The 27980-nt window shown below is 44.8% G+C and overlaps 1 protein-coding gene across 10 annotated transcripts; it reads right to left on the bottom strand.

Annotated features, from left to right (window-relative positions):
* Positions 1-71: 71 nt before the first annotated feature.
* On the bottom strand, positions 72-26222 carry Cfap97d2 (CFAP97 domain containing 2). Of its 10 annotated transcripts, none has more exons than XM_036209184.1 (5): positions 26056-26222; positions 11117-11197; positions 9996-10114; positions 8358-8545; positions 72-1142 (listed from the first exon to the last, which is right to left on the bottom strand). In XM_036209184.1, exons 1-5 carry the CDS (start codon positions 26146-26148, stop codon positions 1006-1008), a joined length of 618 nt encoding a protein of 205 aa, XP_036065077.1. In that variant the 5' UTR covers positions 26149-26222; the 3' UTR covers positions 72-1005. The 10 variants fall into 10 exon arrangements, with proteins under 10 accessions (XP_036065077.1, XP_036065079.1, XP_036065078.1 ...); XM_036209186.1 differs by having other exon boundaries at positions 8376-8545; XM_036209185.1 differs by having other exon boundaries at positions 8358-8536.
* Positions 26223-27980: the final 1758 nt, after the last annotated feature.

Genomic DNA, 27980 nt, shown 5'->3' with positions numbered 1-27980 from the left:
AATTGAACTCAGGACCTCTGGAAGGACAGTCAGTGTTCTTAACCGCTGAGCCATCTCTCCAGCCCCAACTTTCCTCTTTTTTAAAGATTTATTATTTTTGTTTTGTGTAGGTTAGTGTTTTGCTGCATGCATATCTTGAACCACATGCAGAATGCCCATGGAAGCCAGAAGAGGGTGTTTGATCCCCTGGAACTGGAGAAATAGAGGGTTGTGAGCTCCCACGTGTGTGCAGGGATTAGGACCTGGGTCCTCTGGGAAAACAGACCGTGCTCTTAACCACGAGCCATCCCTCCAGCCGCCTTTCGTGTCCCGTCTTGGCGTGTGAATCACTTTGTTGAGTTCGAGCTACTTGTGTGAGCACACACGGGAAGTTACTCACTGGAGCCACTCCACAAAAGAAAACAACCTGCATAGCACCTCCTAGCTCCATGAAAGCTAGCCAGTGGGGAGGAAGCGCCCACCTCAGTTCTAGCTAGATTTCTACATGTCATGGGACCAACACACATGGTGTCTTCAGCAATAGGGTGTTACCACCAAGTTCTGATGGGCAGCCAAGAACAGTAGTGTCTGGAAGGTCTCTGAGGGCTCCAGATCTTTGTCGCATGTTGCCACTGGTTTACTACCATTATTTTATCCTTAGAAACTGGGTTAGGCCACAGACAAGAGAAAGTTGTTTCGAAGTCTAGATCACAGATCTGAACATCAAGTTGAACTGTAATGGTGTATTCTGTACGGTCTTGCCAAAGTGCTGCTGGCTGTCTTCCAAGGGTTAGTGTCGGCTGTGGGTTCCTACTTGTAGGCCCCTGAAAATTAATCTGGCTCTTACGGAAGTGTTTTTCATGTGTCTGCCATGTTTTTTCTAGATACCCTGCAGAAAATAGACAAACCGTTATAAGAGGAATCTTGCTCCCTAGGAACTAAGAGACAGCATCACTTGGCAGAAAGAGGCCTTCTGAGCTGCTGAGCCTGTGTGAGGCAGGACAGATGTGATGGCCATCTTGAGCATTAGGCTCTGCCCAGCTGTTCCATGTACTTCCCAGGCTTTATTGTTTTGCAGTATCCCCTCAGCATGGCAGGACTGCAGTTCATAGGTGTCTGCTTCTCTTCTGAGTGAGTCCGACCTCTGGGCATGCCAGCCGTGTCTGAAAGGGGAAGAAGGCACACAGCCTTAGCACTGGGAGACTTGGGGTCTTCCCTCAGCTGAGCCGATGGAACCCCCCCAGAATGTCTTCTCACGTTTAGGACCCTGATTGGCAGCCAAAGGGGCTAGGTGTACTGCATAACCTAAAGTGAGAAAATTATTTTCATGGTGACCTTGTCCTGCTGTAGACAGAGGTCAACTTCATATAATTCTTTGAGGAATGGTGGCTGATAAGGCAGGGTTCAAAGTGGTGAGCAAGGAAAAAAAATCCTTCATTATATAAAAAAGTTCAGAGGGGAAAAAAGCAGAAGTCCTCCTGTAATGGGAAGGCTTCGCCTCAGCCTTGACGCTATGGAATGATTTGGCGGTTCTTATCCACCACTCGCTCTCTAGAGTGGCAGGAGGAGAACAGGAATAATCTTCATGTGATCAAATGGCAACTCTTCTAGTTTGGTGACAGACTGCACTGAGCAATGCCACCAAGTGCTCCTGGGAACCTTCTGTTCCCCAGGGTGCAGAGGCAGCAGGGACACAGGCAGGCGCCACCTTCGGGAGCAGGTGCAAAGGGGATGCTTGTAAGCTGAGGGCACATATGGTACTAAGAGGTCACCTTTCTGTCAGACCTGACAGCGATCTGGACGGTTAAGAAGGAGCTTGGGTCATCGCTACAGTGTGTACAGGCCACGAGTATGTCGCCTGAGGCAGACTGAGGCAGACTCCTGCAGTACTTGCGGCTCAGGTGAGCAGTTTACAATGTCCAGCAACACAGCCAAAGAGGTAAAGGCCACATCCTGCCTGCCCCCAAGCTCTGTGATTTAAGGATGGTGTTTGTGTGGTGTACTGAAGGCCCTGAGGTTCTGTGTTGAAGGTTTTTTCTTGTCTGGGGAGCCAGCATTAGACTTGCTACTGACATCTAAGTATATGTTAAAGGGTTTTGCAATAAAGAAAAGAAATGAGCTGGAGCGCACGCACACACACACACACACACACACACACACACAGAATAATTAGATATTAGACATGTCTCCTCAGAAAGAGCTTACATGGAGCATGCTTCCTCCTTACTTCTGAGGCCCCACCCCCACAGGACTTTGCTGGAAGAATAGGTGAAAGTGTGCACCATTTTTTAAAGTTACTTCTTGAGGCAGAAAAGCTAGCAGCTCCTAGTCATAGAATAGTTTCAATGTGATCTAGCTTGAAAATGGAAAAAGTTTCAATGTGATCTAGCTTGAAAATGGAAAACACGCAGGTTGCGGAGTCTTAGACACTCCTTAATTGCTCTGAAAGACTCTCTGGGTCCTTAGTTTTTGGGTCATGTATTCTGGATCTGGGTGAAAGTTCTCAAATTTGATTTATTTACATATTTGGTAAAGTGACAGTCACAGAGTTTTTAAGGGAATTACACCCACCCACCCAAACTCTTGGTAACTCAGAAAAAGTATTAATAGCTAGAAAAGACCGTCTAATTCCAAATCCAGTCACTTTGAGCGTTACTCCGCATGTTTTGGTTTTGGTTATCAGTCCAAGAAATGCAATAAATAGCTGTGCTGTGTCATCTGGCGAACATCATGAGTGCTGTGTCACAGCCCTTATGGCTGTCCCCGGAGGCACACGGAAGCCAGCTTGACCCCAGGGAGAGCACGGGAAGGCCTCCTCAGAGCTCCTGGGCCCTGGGCTTCTTAGGGTGTTTGTATTCTGAACCGTCATCCTTTCCACTCCAGGTTGGGCATCCAGGTGAAGCGGTGTCCTTGCTGGGCATCAGTTCCAGCTCCTGTGGGACCAAAAATGCCGCCACAGTCATCTTCCTTAGGCGGGGACAGAAAAACATGCCAATTCTTTAGCATGCACAGTGGACAGAGCACTTCAATGGACAGTCTTTTATTTAGAATGTACTAGATGATCTTTCATTGTTGTGTCTGGCTTTTTGTTTGTTTGTTGAGGCAAGGTCTCATGTAGCCCAGGCTGCCCTTGAACTTCTACGTAGTCAAGGTTAACCTTGAAATCCAGATCCGACTGCCCTCTACCTCCCAGGTTGTGCCACCATGCTGGCTCACACCTTTTTTTTTTTTTTTTTCATAATGACTTGACTGAAATACAGTAATTCTATGTCTAAAACCTACCTTTTAAAGTGAATACTTTAGAGGTTTGGAGGTATTAATATATGTACAGCTATAATTACAGTATAATTTGGGAACATTTTAATCACTAGCTCCCCCCAAACCATATTCTATAACAATTTTCCCCCAATTGTCTCTTCCAGTTCCCACTAACCACTGGTCCTCTTGCCACTAGGATTTGCCTCTTTGGGCATTTCATATATGGGCCACTCTCTACCTTGTTCTTTCACTGATGTCCTTAAGCTCCAGCCATGATGCAACAATGCAAGACCTCATTTTTTGTGTGTGTGGCAGAATAATATTCCATTGTGCAGATATAGCTCATTTTGTTTACTCACTCATCAGTTTATGAACATTTGGTTATTGTTATTAATGCTGTTCCAGACACAGGTGTGTGTATAGTTTCCTGTTGATTGCAGTTCCAATGCTCTTCTCTCCTTAGGTGTGGAATTGCTGTCTAATTTTTAGAGGAACCAGCAGTTTTTTCCAAGTAAGTGGACCACCACTATGCTGCCCAGTTTCTCCAAACACCTCGCCAGCACATGCTGTCCTCAGCCATTCCAGCCAGCGGGGAAATGAATGTGAAGGGTATCTCACTGTGGAATTGATTCCCACTTCCCCAGGAACACTGGCTATCTTCTCATGTGCACACTGGTCACTGCATTTCTCCCTTGGATGTACGTGTAGTCAGATGAGAATTTCTGCGACTTCAATTTTGCTGTAGAGTCTTTTCTTACACCGAACTGGCAAACTGACAGTTGGTTTCTAGTTTTGACTCAGATGATAGAAGTATGTGGTGAAGAAGGACAGAAGCTAAAGCATGCTGTTTCTAGGGTCAGGAGCCTTATAGCCTCTTTGCTGCTCACTTAACCCTGACATGGGTGCAGGAGCTGAGGCCCATTTGTCTTCACTGTGTGTGCTAGGAACTGGGCATTCGTCTGAAACCGTGGAGCTGTCTTGAAGAACTTGGAGCATGTGTACTGTTCCACCACTGACGGGTAGTTCGTCTGTTTAGTTTTCTCATTGTGAGTGTGTGTGTGTGTGTGTGTGTGTGTGTGTGTGTGTGTGTGTTTTCTGGTGTCTGTGTGTGCATTGTAGAGGCCCTGTGCTTCCATTTAGGTAGACCCCGGCACTAGGATGGCCAATGGTGTTTCCTGGACGATCTTCTAGCTATCTTCCTCCTAACAGCACGCCATTTGCTCTTGTCAGAGTCCGGAAGCAAGAGCTCCTGCAGTGGCTGGGAGAGGGTGCTCTTCTCTGGCATGCCTGTGAGAGGCTCAAGATAAGTCCAGTTTTAGAAGGCCAATAGAAGTTCCAGACTAAGCTGGCCAGCCAGAAAAGTGCCTTCTGGGCTTTCCAATCCTAGAAAATGGAGTCCTTTCTATTTTTATACCTGCCATTTTCCAATAACATAATTTTACTTACATATTACTTAATTTTATTTCTATGAAAGGCTGGGGCACCAATCAAACATGGTGGCATGTGGTGGTTTTGTGTTCCCCAAAATATTGTGTACCCTAGTAAACTTATCTGCGGTCAGAGAACAGAATAGCCACTAGATATAGAGGCCAGAAAATAGTGGCACACACGCCTTTAATCCTAGCATTCCAGAGGCAGAGATCCATTCAGATCTCTGTGAGTTCAAGGCCACACTGGAAACAGCCAGAGACTCAAGCCTTTAATCCCAGGAAGTGAGGGCAGAAAGCAGAAAGGTATATAAGGCATGAAAATCAGGAATGAGGCTGGTTAAGCTTTTAGGCCTTTAAGTAGCAGTTCAGCTGAGACCCATTCAGATGAGGACACAGAGGCTTCCAGTCTGAGGAAACAGGATCAGCTAGGAACTGGCGAGGTGAGGTAGCTGTGGCTTGTTCTGTCTCTCTGATCTTTCAGCGTTCACCCCAATACCCGGCTCGAGTTGTTTTTTTTTTTTTTTTAAGATTTATTTATTTATTATGTATACAGAAGAGGGCACTAGATCTCATTACAGATGGATGTGAGCCACCATGTGGTTGACTGGGAATTGAACTCAGGACCTCTGGAAGAGCAGTCGGTGCTCTTAACCTCTGAGCCATCTCTCCAGCCCCTCCAGGTTTGTTTTTATTAACAAGACCTTCTCACAATTTGTGCTACAGTGGCACATGCCTTTAATTCTAGCACTTGAGAAACAGAGGCAGGCAGATCTCTGTGAGTTCAAAGCTAGCCTGGTCTATAAAGTTCCAAGCCAGTCAGGACTATAGCATATTTATTCAAACAAATCAAACCAAAACCAAAGCAACAAGAACAAAGAGCAAAGTCACCTAAAAGCAAGGCATCCCCAAACTGGGAAGAGGCTCAGGGTTGAGGCGTCTGCAGCAGGAGCCCTAGGTCCCTCACTCTCTCCCACGGACACACAGAGTGAAGGTCCTGGAAATGCATATGATGGTTTGAAAGGCTCCTGGCAGGAAGCTGCCTCCCGACCACAGACTAAGGCAGTGGCAGCTGTTTCCTGTCTTTCACGAAGAGGAAAGGTCCAGAGCCACTGACAAAGTGCACCCATAGGCCCAGAGCTGAATGTTGGAGAGGAGGTGGGGGTTGCCCTTGAAGCGGCCCCAGGAGCCCCTGCAAGGCTCTGCTTGCCCGTGAGCCAAGCTGGCCACATCCTACATGGAGTGTGGACTGTGGGTGGTAGCTGCAGGGGACCGGTTCCAAGCAGAATAGCCTTCCTTCTGTCTCTCTCAGCATCTCCCTTTGCCATCAGCTTTTTCAATTCCTTTTATGGGGAGAACAAGATGGTCCGTGCAAACAAAGGAAGGGCTGAATGGAGTGTTACTTCCAAGTATTTTCTAAACATTTTCCTTGGAAAACAAAAAACTAATCCCTCAAAATCAACAATAGGAAAAGAACGGGGGAATAGCAAAGTATAAACAAATAGAAGAATCAGAAATGAGAGCAAACAGTATTTAGCAAGTAAAAGCTCCAAACTCAGCTAAAAAGCAAAATTCATCTTTGTCCGTAAAGGCTACCTTAAATAAAACCAATACAGAAATGTTAACAATAAGACGTGAATGAAGGTGAGCAGAGGTAGCAATCTAATTTTTTTTATATTAATTCTTAAATATTAATGAATTAATTTATTTTTTACTTTTCAAGGCAAGGTTTCTCTGTGTAACTTCCCTGGCTGTCCTGGACTAGCTCTATAGACCAGGCTGGCCTCGAACTCACAGAGCTCCCCCTGCAAAGGCATGCACCACTATGCTCAGCATTGTTTTTTTGTTTTTTGTTTGTTTTTTTTTAAAGCCAGGCAAGGTATGCATGCCTGTGATCTTAGCAATTGGGAGGCTGAGGCAGAAGGATCTGAGTTCAGGACCAGCCTGAACTACATAGTGAAATTCTGTCTCAAAGAAAAATTAAAATCCTTTGATAACAAATTTACACAATGTATAAAAATTCCATGTTTATTACAGACTCAAGAAAAAATATGGGGAAACACTGTCACTCTCTTAGAGTAATAAAGAGAGGCCATAGAGGAAAACTTGGCAGATTTTACACTAAAATATAACCCCAGGGGAAACGCTCAGTGTGGGAGAAAGAATACTTGTGACAATAACAATAGAAAAAATGTAAATACTGAAATATTGAAAATAACTTAAAGAACTATCCAGGGGAATTAGGTAAAAGGACATGAACAGAAATTCATAGTCCACAATGTGGGCTAGAGTATGAGAAAACAATGCTCTGTACCCAGAATGGAGGGCAGTACCTAGAATGTTCTAGAAAGTAAGTTAGTGGTATCTACTGGGCCCGTCTTTCAATTGAGCAATTTTACATCTAGAAATGAAAGTTACAGATATACATGCACTGTGGTGATTATCAAAGTTTCACTTAGAATAATGAAAATAATCAGATTATTTTTTATAACTTGGGGTCTGTATAAATAAATTAAGGTATATATGTACAAAAATACTAACCGCTAAAAAGGCACATAGAAAAGACCTTTATGTCCTGGCATTGAACGATTTCTGAATGACATGTGACTGAATGAAATGGGCAGTTTACAGAAAGCATGCTTGTGTGAACCAATAGACCCACATAATAAATAGAAGTATGCACAAACGGCTCCAGAGATCATGTCTACAACATCTGAGAAAGGGCCCTGCTTCATAATCAACCATCCCATACTGCCAGTGCCTTATTCTCTGCAATAGCAAATGCCAGTGCTCTGGAATTAAACTCAAGGTTTGAACCCAAACATTCAGGTTCTCTGTGTCAATTAGAAAGCAAACTAAATTCCCCTAGTGTTTTGCTACTTAGTAATTGCTTCTTATTGTACATCTTTGCAATACTTGTCCTAATGCCTCAGGAATTTAGAAGAAATGTCGAGGCAATTAATAGGAAGGTCATATGACCAGAAATAATATGAGCCAAATTCAGTCCCTACAGGCACAGTGAGGACTAAAAGACCAGGTGTCATGGGGAGGGGGCTGTGGGGTGGAATCTTTGGACTGGGGCTTGATTAGGGCAGGCTCTATGTCCTGGAATTCTTACTATTAGTTTGGTATCTGCACATTTCCCTAGAATAGACTTGATTTTGGAAACAGCATCATGGATAAGGACAGTGAGTGAAGATTTAAAACCCCTAACTACTTTGATTCATTGAGATATTTGTAAAAATAATGGCATTGGAATTAGATTGTCCTTCATTTAGAATTATGAGCTTGCCAGAGATTTGGGCTAGGTGAAGAGGAAAAGTTATGATTTTCTAGCAAACTCTTCCAGGTTGTAGGTTTTTTTTTTTTTTCCACCTTGTCCTGGATCCTGTGTAGAACAGCTAATTCAGGTATTTACAAAAGGAGTTTGGAAGCATACTTTCTGGCCGAGTTATATCTTCAAACTCTCCCCAGCTCCTGAACCTGTAACCAATCAACTGAACTCATTTTTATCTCCTTGTAAGTCTGGGAAGAGAGATGGGTGAATTCCCTGGAGGAGAAGTGCCCAGGCTTCAGTTTGCCCTTTTGTGACCTGAGCCATCTATTCACTGACAAGGCACCGGGCAGCGAAGACCCAGTGCATCCGTGTGTGATGAATCTGATGAAGTGAATTTTAGATAGCTGTATACTTACAACAAGAACCGCAGGTACCTTTTCTCCAGGTGCGTCTGCTTTTGCAGGGACGTCTGGCGGGGGCAGCCCTGCCCTCCCACGGTCTCTGTGCTCCATACCAGGGCTCTGAGCTTGGAAGTCTTTCCAGGACGACTTTGTTTTGTTTCTGTGCTTTCATGTGAGCCTGCTCGCTGGTCTTCCTGTTTAGACTCCAGGAAGGAATACACACATTCTCTCATCAGCCAAGAGTTATGGAACAGAAAGCTCCCTCTCCATTCACAAAAGGTGCCCGTGGATCATCAGGCCTGCTGGGCTCTCGTTTTCTTCCCATTGAGAAACATTCAACAAACCCTTGCTCCCCATCCATGTACCAGGATGCTTTCTGTCCACTGCGGGGAGTGGGCACTGAGCTCACAAGGTAAAGATGTCATACTGCTAGAGAAGAGTGGCGGCAGCCCGGAGGCAATGCTGGATAGAGTCTTCAAAGGAGAGAAGGATTGATGGCAAGAAGGGGAGGAAGGGCCAGCAGCCATGTGGAGAAGCATGACAGACAGAGGTATGAAGAGTCTAGTCTGTTTTGAAAGTGCTAAATGCTGCAAACCAGAGGAACATATTTTAGACAGATCACGGGGAGGTTGGCGGTGTGTGTGTGTGTGTGTGTGTGTGTGTGTGTGTGTGTGTGTGTACATGTGTGAATATACAAAGCTAGCCTGCTGTATTTAAACTATCTAAATCAAGTAGTTTTCTGTGTCCTTGAAACAGAGGATTCCCTAGATGAGCGGCCCATTCACAGCACCTTTGTCTCTTCCCTGAGCTGACGGCTTGGGTGCCTGGTGCTTGCCTGTGGTTTAGTTTATTATGAACCTGGAAACTGCTCTGCAGGGTTAAAGATTAAGTCCAGGAGCAACAGCATCGCTGTGGCCCTGTACAGTCCTCAGCATGACTCTGTCTGCATCCAAACGGGGAGACTGCAGAGGTCTCCTAGGGCATATGACTACCAGGGACAGAGCACTGCTCTTGCATGAATGAGGAGAAAGGACTCATGAGAGAGTTCAGAGGGTGGTTTCATGGAACATGGAGACCTGCTGCCCTTTATCCTCTTGGGATGCAGAATTCCAAGCTGGAAGAAATCACAGGTTTCAGAGAACAGAGCTAGCATAAAAGGGGACAGCCAAGATCTCACCCAGGCATCATGTCTGAGCCCTTTGCTCTCTCCCTGACAAGGATCTGACACTTTGCAAGGCTGTCGGGTGCTCTACAAACTGGACACACCCTCCACCCTCCACAGTGATGGCAATTTTGGCCAAGTTGTGCAGCTTCATTGTGCCTCAGTTTCCCCACCATGAAATGAGAAGCTCTTCAGCCTCTGCTTTGCCTGGTCCTTGTTAGGATGGTGGTTGCACAGGTTCTACAGACAGTGCCTGGCACACAGCAGGCATGTGGCTGGGCAGCTGTCACCCTGGGTCCATTCTTGTGCCTTGATATGCCTCAAAGCCTCAAGGAGAGTTTGGAGTCAGGGAGTGTGTGGGCTCTTTGAATTTGGCTCTTGTGATAAGAAAGCATGCCTTGCCTCTGTATCACCATGCCCCTGTCCCCTGCCCTTGAGCCGAGGCTTAGCCTGGGGCTGGCCAAGGCCAATGTCAAGAGGCCTTCTGTTACCTTCTGTGTATGAAGTTATTTCTGCTGTCAGTCTGTCCCCTGGTTCTCATGGCAGAGGCCACCCTCTGCAGAAGCAGACAGTTGGCTCTGTCAATGACGGAGAGTCTTTCTTCCTCCATCTGTGGACACAGGGACCCTTCAGTAGCATAAGGTTCCTCCAGACATACTTTTCAAAGCCACATGCCATAGGTCCCCCAAGGTGTCAGCAGCAGCTAGCAAGGTGCACTATAATCCTGGGCACCGGGACAGAAACAGGGTGACTACTACATCTGTGGGTGAAAATACACTGGGATGGGGCTGCTGCAGCAAGAAGCTATATAGTATCTTGTGCGTTTAAGTCTCCTGTTAAACTGACATGCAGTGGCCATACTAGAAAGGAAATTATCTCAGGAGATATTTATGCTGCTCAGAAGAAGTGTATACTTAATTCCAGAGGGAGGAAAAGATTATACCTATAGCCTTCTGCATTGTGTGTGTGTGTGTGTGTGTGTGTGTGTGTGTGTGTGTGTTCACATGCCTCAGCATGCCTGTAGAGGTCAGAGGACATCCTTAGCTGTCCACCTTTGTGTTTATTTCGTTTGAGATGGCGTTTCTTGTTTGCTGAATCCCTTGGCCCACAGGCCTCCAGGGATTCTTCTGTCTTTCCTCCCATCTTGCTGTAAGAGTGGTGGACTACTCTGCTTTTAGACTGAGTGACGCGCTGGTTTGCTCAGCTGCTCTTCAGCTGACTCACAATGTTAGTCACTTTCAGTTTGCCTCGGGGGATCACTGCATGCATGACTGTGTATGGCTCACTCTCACCCATGGCCTATGCTTCCAGAAATACAAATCTGGAAGTGGCCAAAAAATGAAAAGGAACGATGCTAATTATTAATCTGGAGCTTCACTGTACAAATCGCCCTAAAGTTATCTGTCTGCATCTGTGCCATTATGGGGAAATATCAGAGAAGGTTCTGTACCACCAGCCAGCTCCACTGGGGTAGGATCAGTTCATTTGGCCTCTTAGGTGACACCTTGCTTTTTGACAAGGCCAAAGAGCTTGTCTAGTCACAGTCTAGGGGCTCTGAGCTGATATCCCCTTGTAAGCTGGGAAAGTGGTTAGCAGAGGAGGCGGCACGTACCTTCAGCTTCTTGAACTTTAGGTAGAGGTGGCTGTAAGTCTGTGGTGGATGGGTATCCACTAGTGGCTGGGCATTCTGGACCTGCAGCACAGAGCGGGCAGTGAGACTCCTGGGGCAGTTTGAGCAGGTTCTGTGATATCCCCATGAGGACCTTGTACCAAAGATTCCAAATAGGCCCCAGCAGGAAGCTCTCCCTTGAGGTTCATGGTTTGACTGGGAGGGACCAGCTGACCCTCAGAAGTGAGCTCGTGTTCTGTGGTGGGGTAGAGGATCGCATGGATGCAGAACGAGGTTTGTTGACATGGTAACAGCCAGTCATCGGCCCAACACTATGCAAGCATTCTCCTGCAGGCCAGGCCATGTGTCTAACTTGTAGGGCTGTGTGAGTCCCAGCAATGTGCTCAGGAAGTACCAAATACCAGGACTGACCACAAAGTAACACATGACATAGGGAAAGTGTATCTTTTAAATGGTGACAGATTATACTCACGAGAGCTACATGTATTTTTGTTTGCAGTAAAAGGAATCCCTTACGTTCTAGATCCCCGGTGACATCACTGACTCTAGGACCTATCAGCTGACAATCTGAAGATGACAGAGTTGGGAACCCTACCAACCAAGGGACACACTCAAAACATGTCTAAAATGGCCATTCACAGCAAGGCGAGGGTGGGACTCAGTGTTAGAGCTCTTGGCCTGGCAGGTACCACCAATGATAATAACAAAGCAAAACAAACAGAAAAATAAACCAATGAAGTAAATAAAATGACAGCAGAGCCAGGTGGTAGTGGCACATGCCTTTAATCTCAGCACTCAGGAAGCAGAGGTAGGCAGATATCTGTTGTGGAGTATTATTTTAACGTGTGTTACTTTTGTTTATGGTGCATTTGTTTAATTCTGTGAAGCTGGGTTACTGTGCCGGTCTAAAACACCTGATGGTCTAATACAGAACTGAGTGGCCAACAGTGAGGCAGGAGAAAGGATGGGCAGGGCTGGCAGGCAGAGAGAAGATATAGGAGGAGAAATGTGGAAGAGAAAAATTGAAGTAGCCAGAGAATGAGGACATCAGGGGCCGGCCACCCAGCTATGCAACCAGCCACAGACTAAGAGTGAAAGTATGGTATAGGAGTAAGCAAAAGAAAAAGCCCAGAGGCAAAAGGTAGACAGGATAAAAGGTTAAGAAAAGCTGACGAGAAGCAAGCCAAGCTAAGGCCAGGCATTCATAATGAAGAATAAACCTTCATGTGTGATTTATTTGGGAGTTGGGTGGCAGGCCCCCCCAAAGAGTAAAAAACAAACAACAACAGATCTTTGTAAATTTGAGGCCAGCCTGGTCTACAGAGTGAGTTCCAAGACAGCCAGGACTACACAGAGAAACCCTGTCTCAATGGCCCCTGCCTTGCCCTCCCCCAAATGACAGCATATGTATCGGGCAATCTGGAAGTCCACCCTGTGGCTGCAGTGTTGTGAGGGGCTGAGGACTGTTCAACAGATTGCTAGAAGGCGAGGCATCTCACAGTCCTACTCAGGAACTAGAAGTAACCAGAGACAGAAGTCAGAGAATGGTGCTGTCTTTTGTGTAAGAAAGGCAAAGATGGGGGCAGGAGGAGATGCTAGGGAACTGTGGTGCTTCAGGGCCACAGACATGGAATCCCAGGAATGGGCCCGAGTCAAGGCTATTGGAAATGGAGGAAGGGAGGGAGGGAGCAGGGAGGCCCCACACACCATGATTTGATACCTGGTGACATCAATACCAAGGTGGTGACCAAGGTTGGAGAGTAATCTGCAGACTGTGTTAGCCATGTTTAATCTGAGCTGACTGAGCAGACCTTCCTTGGACGTTTGTTTGGGATCCAGGTGAAGATGTATTCTGTACTGTTTCTTGGAACACCGCTCTAGCTTATGATACAGCCTGTGTTGACTGAGGTACCTGACACACTATATGATATGGTGCCTCCTTTGTATGTTAAGGACATGAAACACAGATTCCCAAATGTGAAACACAGCACTGGATTTGGAAAGCTGGTACAAGAGTCCCACAGCAGGTCTACAGTCTAGCAGGCAATACAGAAGAGGTCTTCAAAGATTGTCTCTAGGTCTAGGCTCTGGGAAACTGGGTACATCCTTGACCATGGGTCACTATCGTCATTGCTAGTGGCATACAGGTGTCTACAGTATGTCTCCATCTCCATAATGAGATGGGCATGGTATTCTGTTTTCTTCACTCAGGGCTGTGGAGTTTGCATTAACTTACAAAGAAACACTAGAAAAACCCAAACTAAGGATTCTATGAAACAAGTACAACATGTCTTTAAAGAGTTCATATCTTGGCAGACATGAAATTAGGAAATTAAATTACTCCAAGTAGTATGAAGGCTAAAGGTGATGATTTTGTGTTGGGAGGAAGAACAGCTACATTCTTGGGACAATTTAGGAAATGGACCGTGAAATACCAGCATCCATGTATTTGAAAAACCATACTGTTAGGAAAGAGAATGTTTTTGTTCTTGGAAACTACACAGTGAGATACTGAGGGATAAAATGTGTACTGTACTCTCTTAAATTGCTTCTGTGTGTGTGTGTGTGTGTGTGTGTGTGTGTGTGTGTGTGTGTGTGTGTGTGTGAGAGAGAGAGAGAGAGAGAGAGAGAGAGAGAGAGAGAGAGAGAGTCTATTAGTTATTTTACATGTTTCTAGAACAAAATGCCTGAGAAAATCCCACTTAAGGAAGGAAGGAAGGGTTTCTTTTGACCTACAGTGGAGGGTCCAGTCATCATGATAGAGAAGGGCCAGTGACAGGAACTTGAAGAAGCTGGCCACATTTCACTCACGGCTGTAAAGTGCAGGACCCCTGCCCATAGAGTGAATGGTGCTGCCCACATTCAGGGTAGGTCCCCCACCTCAGCTGATGGAATCTAGAAACTCTCTCACAGATCTGTCTGGATATTTGTTTCCATGGTAACTCTAAACCTCATCAAGTTGGCAATCAAGATTAACCATATAGACGTTAGAGACAGGGACAGAAATGGAGATTTATGAGGGCGTTTTTGTATTATTTCTAAGGCAGTCTCTAAACTTGATGGTATTTTAAAACAAAAAGGTTATCTTTGTCCTCCCCCGTCCCACTCTTCTCCCTGCGTACATATGTACCTTCTGTTCTAGTATCTATTTCTGCTCACTATGAATGAACTTTAGTCAGCTCACTATTTTATTTGGTGTTTCAGAATTTATGGAAAGCCAGGCATGGTGGTACACACCATTACTCTAGTACTCAGGGGCAGAGGCAGGTTCTAGACCATCCTGGTCTACATGGCAAGTTTTGATGCTAGTGTTCCTACCAAACTCCAGAAGATGCAGAGTATCATACAGGGAGAGATGAAATACATGTAGACACATGTGTATGTGTGCACATTGACATGGTTTTCTGGCCTCTCATTCATCCATCTATCATTTATCTATCATCTGTTTATCATCATCCATCTACATATAGAGATGAAATTAAGTATTCATTCATGCTAGGCAAGAGCTCTGTCTTGTAGACAAAGCCCCAGCCATCCCTCTGTTTTTATCTAGCCACCAGGATTCAGTCCTGGGGCTCCATCCTAATGGCATTGGCATCAAGTTTCTGCCCTCATGATGTATGCCCCTCATAATAGGGCTTAAATTTCAGCAATAAAGCTTTAGGAAACATTAAACCACATCAAACCACAACATGCTACATTCCAGAAATAACTGTACAGTAGCCTGTGGAGAAGTTTCTTACTCTTTATACAATTGTATAATAGTCCTTATGTATAAAGAACCCTATTTACCCAGCTGCCCATTGAAGAATATTTGAATTGGTTCCAATTTTGCTATTACAAAAAGCTGCAGTTAATATCTTTTGCAATTTGTCTTTGTGTATTTGCCAGTATATCTGGAATTGGGATTGCTAGGGTAAAGGATAAACATGTGCGCAATTTTATGAGGTATTGCTCAGTTTCCCCACGGGGCTCTGCCTTTCACACACACACTAGCACAACATGGTGGTGGCCCTGTCCCCAGAGCATTGCCAATGACATTTGGGCTCCTCACCAACCTCAGAGTTGAGAAACAGTATTAGAGGGCAAGCTTAATTTGCATTTATCTATTCTAGTGGAGCTGACGATCTTTTTATAGGCTAAAAGCTATTTGAACTTGGAAAACCTTTTTTCTACTGCTCATCTGTTTTCATTTTTCTTAGTTCTAGAGTTGACTTACTTTTGTGATGTAAATTGCACTTACCTTTTCCTACTTACACTTGCTTTTCCAATGCTTATTTCTTGGGCCATGCTATATGTTATTAGTCGAGTTTATCAATTTTCCTTCTTTTTTAAGGGGTTTGAATTATGGTTAATAATTTTTCTACCCTGATTTTATAGAATAAAATTTCCATCTTCTAGTACTTGTGAAATTAATTTTAATTGCTTTTATACTTAATCTTTTTATTTGCTATTTAAAGGCAGGATCTCACTATGTAGTTCTGACTGTACTGAAACTCACTATATAGACCAGGCTAGCCCTGAACTCAGAGAGCCTCCTGCCTCTGCCTCCCCAGTGCTGGGATTAGAGGTGTGCACCACCAAGCCTGGCTATGTTTTTTGAGACAGGGTCTTACTATGTAGCCTAGGCTGGCCTTGAACTCTTGATCTTCCCCTCAGCCTCCAGAGTGCTGCTGGATTTGCAGGCAAGTGTCATCACACTCTCCTGACTTATATTTAAATCTACAATCCTTTTGTAGTTTCTCTTAGTTTAGAGTATGTGGGCCAAAGACTCCAATCCCTGAGAATCCCAATTGAGGCTCCAATCCCAGGAACTGAGTGTAGAGATGGGTCCTCTGGAGGAAGGTGAGACCAAACAAAGCATGAGGGGTCAGAGCCTGTCACAAGACAGAGGGAGAGCCTTGGAGAGCCTTGGTCCTTCCTCTCTGTCATGTGAGCTGAGAGAAGATGTACTGTTTGCAATGCATGAAGCCACCCTTACTGAGAACTGAGCCCTGCCAAGAACTTTGACCCTAGGCTCCCAGCCCACAGAACTGTGAGAAATAAATCTCTGCTATTAAAACAGTCTAGTCTAGTATTTCCCATGGCAGCTCAGGCTAAGGCAAGAATAGCCCCAGGTTTATCCTTTGTGTGTAAGCACCCTCCCACTCAGTACTGTGTTTGTATTGTTCGATAACACTCTAGCTGGGCCCTGAACACTCGTGTCCTCCAAATTTGTATCTTGAAACCTTAACCCCTAAGATGAGGAGGTAGGGTGTTTGGGGGGTGATGAGACTCTGGGGTAGGGCCTCCCTAATGGGATAAGGGGCCTCAAAGATCCTAGTGAGAGGGGCACAGTGGGAAGGCACCATCTATAAAAATGGCCCTGACCTGGCACTGCAGCTGCAGCATTTTAACTCAGAACCTCCAGAGCTATAAACAATAAATCTCTGTTGTTATAGGCAGCGCAAACAGACCAGGAGACTGTTGTGGTCTTAATGTGTCCTCAAGTTCATGGGTTGGAAACTTAATCCTCAGTGCAGAACAAGGATGCAGCCCTGCGGGCAGGTGTTGCCTCAGAGATGGAGTTGCGCTGCTGTAGAAGGAGCTTGTATCGATGAGTACCTCTTCTTCACTCCCCATGGAAGGGCACAATTCTTGGTCCTCTGCTCTGCCACCAGAGCACACTGCAGTAAGATCTACACACACACACACACACACACACACACACAGACATGGCACCTTGATTGTGTCTGGGACAACGAGAAGACTACTGCTGTCTGCAGACAGTCTGCAGGGATCCCTCTTCTACTGTCTTCTGATTTTCTGGTGCAATTGAGGCTGAATACACTTTAGTGCATTCACCTTTGGTCTGCCTCCTCTCAGTGCTCAGCACCGGCACATGCTTAGGCCCAGAGGCCTTGTGTTGGCTTTAGCATTTGATATCATAGCTGAGCCTCCTCCAATCACACTTTCTCTCCAGTATTTCCTGAGTATTCATGCATGGCTACCAGGTAAACTTGATGATGAATATGTTTAATCCCAGGAGAAAAATAGAACTGGATTTTCCTAAGGATACAAAGCAACTCAAGGGAACATTCTCTATTTGTATCAGTATTTATTTTCAAGAATGTTGTACCTCTTTCTGTTTGTTCAGGTCATCTACTGTGATCTTCCAGAACATTCTGTTGCTCTCTACGCAGGCGTGAGAAGATGTGTAGTCTTCTCTTCCCCTCTCCTGTCATTATAGAACTGGAGTCCTGGAACTCCCTAAAGCCACAGGTGTATTTTTGGTGGCAGCCAGTGAGCCAGCTGGTGACGAGACTCCTGCCTGGCTTCAAATGGCAGCCAGTCACCAGGGCCCTGATTATGTCATTAGAGGACTAGAAATTTTGTTCCCAGTCTTCGATCTCTCTGAGGAGAGCAAGGATGAAGGTTAAGCTAGTCCCTAGGGCTAAGCAATCTGATCACCCATGCCTGTGTAAGGAAGCATCATTAATAACCCAAGGGACAGCCTATGTCGAGGTCCCTGGGGGATGGAGATTCTAATAGGAGTATAGCTCTGATTACTGTTTTCATCTGCCTTTCCCATATGATAAGATGTGGAGCATCATTCCCAGGCTGATTTGTCATTTGTATATATCATCTGGGAATGTACATTCAGTCTTAAGCCCAATCTTTACATTGGATTGTTTTCCTACTGTTGAGTTTTAGGGGTTCTTTGCACAGTTTGGAAAACATTGCTTATCACATACATGCTTTACCATCCTTTCTCTAGGCTGTGGCTTGTCTCTTGTCTCTCCCAACATTGTTTTCCACAGTGTAGAAGCATTTTTAATATTGATGAGACCCAGTTTGTCTATTATTTCTTTCATGAACTGTGCCTTTCTTTGGTTTTGTACACAAAAAAAGTTATTCAGTCCCAGCACTCAGGAGGCAGAGGCAGGAAGATCTCTGAGCCTTAGGCCAGCCTGATCTACAGAGTGAATTCCAGGACAGCCAGGGCTACACAGAGAAACCCTGTCTCAAAAAAAAAAAAACAAACCAAACCAAAACACAATTTCTATCCCCAAGGCCATTGGATTTCCACCTAGAAGTTTCATGGTTTTACATTTTGCATTTATACTTATGATAATTTTTTACTTAATATTTGTGAAAGTTCCAAGTTGAGTCTGTATTATTATTATTATTTTGCACATAGATGTTCAATCGACATTCAATACTATTTATTTTTCTCCATTGTATTGCCTTTGATCCTTGGTTAAATATTACCCAATTACAATTATTTGTGTGCTATGTCTTTATTTTAGTCCGTTGACCTAGTTAACTGTTCTTTGACTAGCACTATCCCATCCTGATGACTGTAGTTTTAGAGTATGTCTTGAAGACAGGTAGCTTTAGTCCTCCAACTTGATTCTGATTTAGTTGCCTTCCTTCCTTCCTTCCTTCCTTCCTTCCTTCCTTCCTTCCTTCCTTCCTCCCTCCCTCCCTCCCTCCCTCCCTCTGTCCCTCCCTCCTTCCTTCCTCCCTCCCTACCTCCCTCCTTCCTTCCTTCTTCCTCTCTCTCTATCTTCTCTCCCCTGTTGTTGAATAATTGATTTATTAGTTGATATTTGAATAATAACTCACTTTTGCACCCCTGGGATGAATCCCAGTTATTTGTGGTATATAATTTTTTTAATATAACGTTGGATTCTGTTTCTTAAATCTTTGTTAGAGATTTTTGCACCTATACTTCTGTTTCTATCCTTGGAAAGAGACTGTAGAGAATGAGTACAATCTCTTCCTTAAATATCTGACAAAATTCATTAGCAAATCCATCTGGCCCCAGAGATTTCCATTTTGGAAGGCAATTAATCGTTGATTTGATATTTTAATAGATATAGGCCTGTTTCAGGATCTCTGGTTCCTGCTGTGTTGGGAATCAAACCCAGCACCTTGCACATGCCAGACAAGTGCTCTACCACTGAGCTACATCCCACCCTGTGTTCATGGTGTCTGAACTGAAGCTCTCTGTTTTGTTTCTGATGCTAATAATTTGTGTCCTTTTGTTTTTTTTTTTTAAGTTGGCCTGCACAGAGATCATACATTTTACTGATCTTTTCAGAGAATCAACTTTCAAAGAACCAGGTTTCATTTATTTTCTTTACTAATTTCCTGATGTGAATCTTATTGTTTTTTATTCCTACAATTATTATTTTCCTACTTCAGGTGACTTTGTGTTTAACCTTCCACTCCCCACACCTTGTTCTTTGAGACAATGTCTCACTATGTAACTGTTGCTGGCCTGGAACTTCCTATGTTGAACAGGCTGGCCTTGAACTCACAGAAATCCTCCTGTCTCTGCCACCTGAGTGCTAAGATTTAAAGGTGCATACCACCACACCCAGCCTGTTCTTCTTTTGTAGAAATATATGTATCCAGTGCTGTAAGTTTCCCTTTCCACACTGGTTTTATGGCATCCCACAAATTTTGAGAAGTTACATTTTAATCCCACTTAGATCAAATCATTTAAAACATTTTTCAGGAGGGCTGGCAAAATGGCTCAGTGGATAAAGGCACTTGTCACAAAAACAGATGACGTGAGTTCAATTTCTAGGACCCATGATGGAGATAGAGGACCAAGTACTGCATGTACCCACATGTGTGTACACAAACATGCACACACACATAAAATGGATAAATGGAATGTATGTGTGCATATTCCTCTTGAGATATCTTCCTTAATCCATGTGTTCATAAGTATAGTGTTTAATTTCTAATGTTTGGAAAATTTCTAGTTACCTTTCTATGATTCATTTCTAGCTCAATTTGATCCAAGAACACATGTTGTATGACTCCTAATCTGTTAGGCTTACTGAGGTGTGTTTTATGGCCTGGGATATGGTCTATCTTGATAAATATTTTACATAATCTTGAGAAAAAAATGTATATTATGTTGCTATTGGGTGAAGTAATCTGTAGATTTCAAGCCAATGGATTAGTGAGTGAGTTCCAACATTTCCCTACTGATACTCTGCCTGGTGACCTATTTCTGGCTGAAGGTATTAAATCTCCCACTGTGACAGTAGAGTCATGTATTTCTTTTTTTCTCTTTTAAAAATCATCGTACATTTAATTGTAATTGTTTTCATATATCCGTATAGCATAATTTGATCATACTCACCCTCCGATATCCTTTGGTTATCTTCCCTCTCAATTCATAATTTTTTCTTGCAGTTCCAGTTCTCTTTGTCCCACATAGCTTGACAGGCTATTGTTAGCTGCATACATGTTAAGAATTGTTGTCCTTTTGAAGGGTGAACCCCCATTGTAATCATGCGATGATTTTCTCATCCCTAATAACATTCCTTGTTTTGAAGTCTGCTCTGCCTAAGATTAAAAATAGTAATTTTTGTGCCAGGCAGTGGTGGTGCATGCCTTTAATCCCAACTCTTGGAGGCAGAGGCTGGTGGATCTCTGTGAGTCTGAAGCCAGCCTGGTCTATAGAGCGAGATCCAGGACAGGCTCCAAAGCTACAAAGAGAAACCTTGTTTCAGAAAAAAAAAAGTTAGTCTTCCTTCCTTTCAATGAGTGTTAACATGGTATATTCTTTTCCATTTATTTTTTATTTTTTTATTTTTTTTTTAAGTTTTTTGAGACAAGGTTTCTCTGTGTAGCTTTGGCGCCTTTCCTGGAACTCACTCTGTAGCCCAGGCTGGCCTCGAACTCACAGAGATCTGCCTGTCTCTGCCTCCCGAGTGCTGGGATCAAAGGCGTTCACCACAACTGCCCAGCTCCGTTTATTTTCAATCTATGTATCTTTAGACTAAAGTGGACTTCTTATGATCAGCATATCTATTGTTAAATATACTTTTGATCCACTTTGATAATTTGCCTTTTTAAGAACATCCTTTATTGTGTGTTGGGGGTGTACATGCTATAACACATGTGTGGGTGTACATGTTGTAACATATATGTGAAGGCCAGAGGACAACTTGCAGAAGCTGGTTCTTTCCTTATCATGTGAGTTTCAGGAGATCAAACTTAGGTCATTGGGCTTGGCGGCAAGAACCTTTATCTGAGGAGGCTCTCACAGGTCCCAGTCTCTGTCACTTCATTGGTGCACGTAGACATACTACAGACATACCAAGTGTTTGTTGCTGGGTGGTGGCGCACGCCTTTAATCCCAGCACTCAGAAGGCAGAGCCAGGTGGATCTCCATGAGTTTGAGGCCAACCTGTCTACAGAGTGAGTTCCAGGACAGGCTCCAAAGCTACACAGAGAAACTCTGTCTCAAAAAAACCAAACCAAACCAAACCACCACCACCACCACCACCACCAAAAAACCCCAAAGTGTTTGTTGACCCAATAGGATTCATATCTACTGTATTTGCTACTATTTTCTATCCATCAACCTTGTCCTTTGCTCCTTTTTTTTGTTTTCCACTAGTTTTCTGGATTTTCTCATTTTATTTGAGATTTTAAATTAATTTTATCTTATGTGTACAAGTATTTTGTCTGTGTGTATGTGTACTGCATGTGTAGCTGTTGCTTGAGGAGGCCAGAAGAGGGCACCAGACCCTCTAGAACTGGAGTTACAGGAGGTTGTGAGCCTCCATGTGGGTGCTGGGAGGCCAACCCAAGTCCTCTCTGCAAGAGCAGCCAACGCTCTTTACCACTGACCCGTCTCTCTAGACACACCAGTTAAACAGTTTAAATACTTTTTTTTTTTTTAAAAACTGTTGTGCATGGAGTTTGCAACATACATTTACAACTATTCCAAGTTCGTTTTCAAATAACATTTCCTTGAGTCATGGGGAGTGTAGTACCTTGCAACAACTAAATCTCATTACTTCCCCACTGTTCCTGTATAATTGAAGTACAGACACCTTCACAGTCCAAGCCATTGTGACTATCTATATTTATTTATTTCTTATTACATCTATTTGTGTGTGTGTGTGTGTGTGTGTGTATGTGTGTATCAATACATTCCACAGCCTGTCAGAGGACACATGAGCGTTGGTTCTCTCCTTCCATCATGTAAGTCCCAAGGATCAAATTCAGGCCATCATGACAGAATGTGCTTTATCTGCTGGGACATCTGTCTAAGCCCTTAGATTGTTTATTTTTTGTTTTTCTGAGGTTCAAATACGATATGCATGCCTATGTGTAGTTGGAGACATTTATGCTTTATGGCGTATTCTGGGCTCCTTGGATCTCTGCTGTGGTGTCTGGAAGTGAGGGACATTGTCCCTTATTCCTTCTTCTAGATCTTTTCTTTCTTCTCCTTTTTGGTATTCTCACTACTGGCACACTGCACCTCTGTACTCTACCACTGTGTTTGGACATTCAGGTTTGTTTTTATTTTTTGTTAGGCTTTTGTTCTCTTTGATTTCAGTTTTCAAAGTTGCTATGGTTTGCATCTGTATTCTTCCATGATTCATGCTCAAGCTTAATCCTCCCCGTGCTGGTATTAAGAAATGGAGTCTTTGGGGAAGTGATTAAGTCATGATGTTTCTTTTCTCGTGAATGAAATGAAAGCCCTTATAAAACAGTCATCAGAAATCTGCCCCTTCTCTTATCCCATTAAGGCTGTCATCTCAGAAGGCACTCATTGCAAACACTAAGTCATCCAGAGCCTTGATGTTGGATGTGTAGCCTCTTGAACTGTGAGAAATAAATGCCTGCTGTTCATAAATTGTCTAGTCTGGGGTGTCTTGTTATAGCACAAAAGAAGGTTTTCTCATTGTATCCTCCAGTTTGCAGCTTCTTCCAACAGCAGTGTAAGCCCATCAGAGGGAGGATGCCAGGTAGACCAGGAGGGGGAAGGGCGCATCTCCAAAAGAAGCAGTGACCAGAAGGACAAGTGCACTGTCGTGGTGCTTGCTGAAGAGTGGAAGCAGGTTGGGGTGGGCACTCAGGTCCTAAAGTACCCCCTGAGGCTCTAGAGGTGTCACTGGTGGCTGGAGGCACAGTGTTCTCTTTTCTCTGTTTTATCAAAGTCTCTGCATTAACAGAGATTCCCATGCTTGCTCTGACTACTTGGAAAGCTGAGCTCGCTACTCTTCACATGGAACATGGGTTGGCTTTTATTCAGACTAGTTGTGCTTGGGGTGGAAGAGAGGGTTCTCTGTTCTTTGCCACATCCCATCATTCTTCTTCCACCTGCTCATATCTGTCACTCTCCAACAGGGACCTTGGTATCTGGGCCACAGTCACTTTTCCTGTGCTGTTTGTCAACTTGACATAAACCTAGATATACCCAGGAAGAGGAACCTCAACTGAAGAAATATCTTCATCAGATTGCCTGTAGGCAGGTCTGTAGAACATTTGCTTGATTAATGATTAATGTGGGAGAGCCTGTCCGCTGTGGGCGGTGCCATCCTTGGGCAGGTGGTCTTGAGTTGTATAAAAATCCGGCTGAGCGAGTCATGGGGAGCAAGCCAGTCAGCAGTTTTCCTCTGTGGTCTCTTCTTAAGTTCCTGCCTTGAGTCCCTGTCCTGACTTCCTTTGATGATGGACTATGATGTGGATGTAAGCCAAATAAACCCTTTCTTCTCCAAGTTGCTTTGGTCACAGTGTCTTATTGCAGCAGTAGAAATCAGTGACAGTCTCTCTTCCCTTGTCTTGTGCCTATGGGGACATCCCACTGGCTCCTAGGCTCCATTGCCTGACCTCCTTAGGTTCTTGTAGCTTGAGTGTTCTCCAGTCCTGCCTGGCCCAGGGTCAGGACAAATCTCTCTCACCTGCTAGTCCTGCAGCTGCTCAGACCCAACCAAATAAACACACAGAGATTTATATTGTTTACAAACTCTATGGCTGTGGCAGGCTTCTTGTTAACTAGTCTTATATCTTAAATCAACCCATATCTATTAGTCTATAAGTTGCCACGTGGCTGGTGGCTTACTGGTATCTTAACATCTTTTCATGGCGGCAGCTGGTAGCGTCTCTCTGCCTCAGCCTTCTACTTCCCAGAATTCTCTTCTCTCTTTGTCCTGCCTATGCTTCCTGCCTGGCTACTGGCCAATCAGCATTTTATTTATACAGAGCAATATCCACAGCAGGTTCTGACCACACCCTCAGCCGGCATGGCTTCTCTTCAGAGGTTCTTCCCCCAGTCATTGCACGCTTCATCCAAGCCCCCCTTTTCTTCAGCTGCTCCATCAGCTATGCCCAAGACTGGCTCCCGGGCCTTGACTGACTTCCCTTCCCATCACTTCTCTCCTTCTCAGTGAGACTCACGGTGTGCTCGGTCACATGTTAGTACCTTCACCTTCATGCCAGGCTTGTGGATCCCCAGTCTACTGGTTCTGCTGGTGGCCATAACCATATCAGGTTCTCCAAAAACTCCAATCATAGGCTTCTGGGACATTTCAAAGCTTTGTGTATTTGTGCCATAAGCCAATGCTCCCAAACACTGCAGGGCCCCAGCCCGCTGTCTACCTCACTAAGTCTCATTTGCTTAGTCAGCCCTCTCCTGCTGCAGGGAACATTTGAAAACAGCTTTGTTTGATGGTGTTTAGGGTGCAGAGTCTGGTCACTCGCATAAGCGCAGGTGACTGTCTATCTCATGGGGTTTGGGCCAGTTCCTGGGATAAAAAAGACCCAAATGCCCAGAGGGCTGGTCTGAAAGATCACTCAGAGACACAATAGTCACCGACTCTGGTTTCTTAGTGAAAGGTCATTACTAAATGGTTGCTATAGGTTGATAAGATCATAGTGAACAGTGATGATCAGAGCAGGTGACTCAGGTGCCATGTGATGAGCCTGTACATCCAGCTTGGTGGCCTGAACAAGAAACCAGAAGGTCATGCTATGCTTCTTATAGGAGAGAGGAAGTTCTCTAGGGAGGGATGGGATGTAAGGAAACTAACTCAGGCCTTTGAAAGAGCTGGGAGGAGTGCTACTCTACATGGAGTCTCCTGAGGTCAGTGGGGCACCAAGTGAGCCTGGCAATGAGTTGACCTCTTAGGGTGTCACCTGAAGCTTCAGGGGGAAAAAGCGTTGACTGTCGATTTGGTACCTGGGGCAATCATTGAAAATTAGTGAAGGGGATCACCCCATTCCTAGTTTCCAGATCCAAGGACACTCTCCCTCAGGGGTTTCTGGTATAACTAATGGAATGTCATTAGCAGATGAGCCCAATAAGAAGGCAGGGCTCCTTTATGACATCCCTTTTTAAAAAATATTTATTCATGTACTTTATGTAATTTGCATGTATACCTTCACGACTAAAGAGAGCATCAGAGAGAAGAGAGGTCCAGATCCCTCATGACAGATGGCTGTGAGCCACCATGTGGATGCTGGGAATTGAACCCAGGACCTCTGGAAGAGCAGCCAGTGCTCTTAACTGCTGAGCCATCTCTCCATCCCTGCTTCATGACATTCTTAAGCAACATCCACATCCTTACCCGAGGAGTAGAAATAATACTTGTCTCTTGCCTTTCCAGGTACAGGTAGGTTTAGTTTCCTCTGGCACATGGAATGCCGACCAGGAGTGGACACACAGGTCTTCTCCTAAGGTGACTGCAAGTATTTTTAGGGAAACTGAGTACGTTCAGGAACACACCCTGTGCTTGGGGATGGGGTGGTCTTGAATCTGAGTTTGTGGAGTTCTTGTTCACTGGTGACACATGATGAGCCCTGTTAACAACTGTCATTCCAGGGGCTGGAGAGATGCTTAGCAAGGTTAAGCGCATGGGCTGCTCTTCCAGAGAATCTGGGTTTGAATCCCAGCACACACAACTGTCTGTAACTTCAATTCCAGGGGATTAGTACCTTCTTCTGGCCTCCATGGGCACCAGGCACACACATGGTGCACAGACATACATGAAAGCAAGCATTCATACACATAAAATATTTTTTTAATTAAAAAAAAAAAAAGAAAATGACCGTCTAAACCCCTGCTATACTTCTGGGCACCCCAAAGCCCAGCAGGAGGCTAGCCCTTGTCTTCCTACCTTTTTCCAGTGGTTCTGGTAGGTTTTCTCCCAGGCTTTCTGCAGGTCCCTGTTAGCCCAAGGGGTGGTCAGCTGGGGGACTCTAAGCAGCATCTCAGATCACAATCTCCAGGCTCCCTTCAGAGAGAAGCAGGCTGAGCAGTACAGCCCCAGCAGAGCTGTTTGTGGGGTCATGTGACTGTTGCCATGGCGCCCAGGCCTGGGGAGAGCCCTGTTGTGCCTGTGGAGGCTTTGGAACAATGGATGAGAGCTGAGAGAAGAATGGACTCTCCTTCCACTCCAGTGGTTGTCTTGGATCTTGATGAGCTCACTGCTTCTGTTTTGAGCAGAGCAAGTCAGCCCCCAGCTCCAGAAGAAAATGGGAAGCAAGAGGCCTAAGGTCATCCACTTCGCCGGAACTGACCAGAATGGACCAGCCCCTCTTTCACACTGCTGTTCCGACTCTTACTCATCTGCTGTCTGTCGGTCTCTCCATTTCTTCCCTTTCTTAATCTGTGTGTTTCTTTGTGAGAGTAACACTTTTGATCCTGTCTTTTAGTCATTTATAACAATTTGGATAACTCCAGCTTAGGTAGCAGATTTTCTTTTTCTTTTTCGTTTTTTATTCTGTCTACGGCCATACCACTCCAAATGTGCCCAGTCTCATCTTTTTGTTCTTCAGTTGACTTGAGGCTAGGTTACACAAAGTCTTGGTCATTTTAAGCTATTGGTTTTTTTTTAAGTTCATTTTTTATTACACATAGTTAATATCAACAGGGGCATATGTGTGCCGTGGCGTTCATGCAGAGTTTGGAGGATAACTGGTGGTATTTGGTTCTTTCCTTCTACCACGTGGGGTTCAGGGATCAGACCCCGGCACCAGGCTTGGCAACAAGTACCTTTACCTGTTGAGCCGTCTTGCAGGCCTGAAGTCATTATTTTTTATCTGTCCTGGACTAGTTTTCCTCAACAATCCAAAGAAGTGTCAAAAAGGATGGCAATGTTGTTTTTATTTCAGAATTCTGGCCTTTGTAACGTTTGATACCCGGAACTTGGAGCACAGAATTGGTAGATGCCAATTCCGGTTAAATGAAGGCTAGAATGGGTACACAGTAACACGATTCAGGGGCTGTCAGTCTGCACAAATATTAGCCGAGCTTGAGGCAGACTTAGGATATGAGGTGTGAATGAAGCCAAAGCATGGTCGCCTCCTGATATGCTGTGGACAACTGGCCGCACACTCACAGGTCCTTGTCATGAAAAGTGCAGTTCAGGAAAAGGTGGGGGCACTTCTGTGGCCTTTGGCAGGAGGATATTTCCAGGTCACTAACACCTATTTGCTGGGTCTCTGGAAGGCCTGGGCCCCTTGAGCACCAGGGTCCTGCTCCTGGCAGCTCTGTTGCATCTCATTACACAATCCTCCTCAAGAAAACTCTCCTGAATATGTTCCATCCTTCTCTGAGCATGTTCTTAAGGAGCTAACCTAGAAGGGAGGCACATGATGTGCACATGTGATTTGGATGGTTATCTTGCTGCCAGAGGGATCTGGAGTGCAATGTGGCAGGAGGCGAGCGACCGGGGCCCGCTGGGGAAGGTGTGCGACCTGGGCCCACTGGGAAAGGTGTGCGACCTGGGCCCGCTGGGAAAGGTGTCCAGCTGCCATCAGCGCCAGTGTGAAACCATCCTGTCTCAGGTCCAACCCTGAACCAGCCCAGAGTCATTGTGGGAAAGCTGACTTGAGCAGATGGGAGGGAAGTGGTGGTTGTTTGAGATGAGATCTCACTACGAGCCGTGCCTAACCTGGAACTCATAGACAGATCAGGCTAGTCTGGAACTCAGAGAGATGCCCCTGCCTCTGCCTTCCAAGTGCTGGAATTAAAAATTTGCTCCACTACACAGGGAAACTGTGATTTTTGTGTCTTAACCACATGTATGTGGGTAATTCT

The sequence above is a fragment of the Onychomys torridus genome, chromosome 17, assembly GCF_903995425.1.
Source record: "Onychomys torridus chromosome 17, mOncTor1.1, whole genome shotgun sequence".
Taxonomy (NCBI): domain Eukaryota; kingdom Metazoa; phylum Chordata; class Mammalia; order Rodentia; family Cricetidae; genus Onychomys; species Onychomys torridus.
Note: the sequence above shows the minus strand (reverse complement) of the source record. Positions and strands in the feature narration are given on the sequence as shown.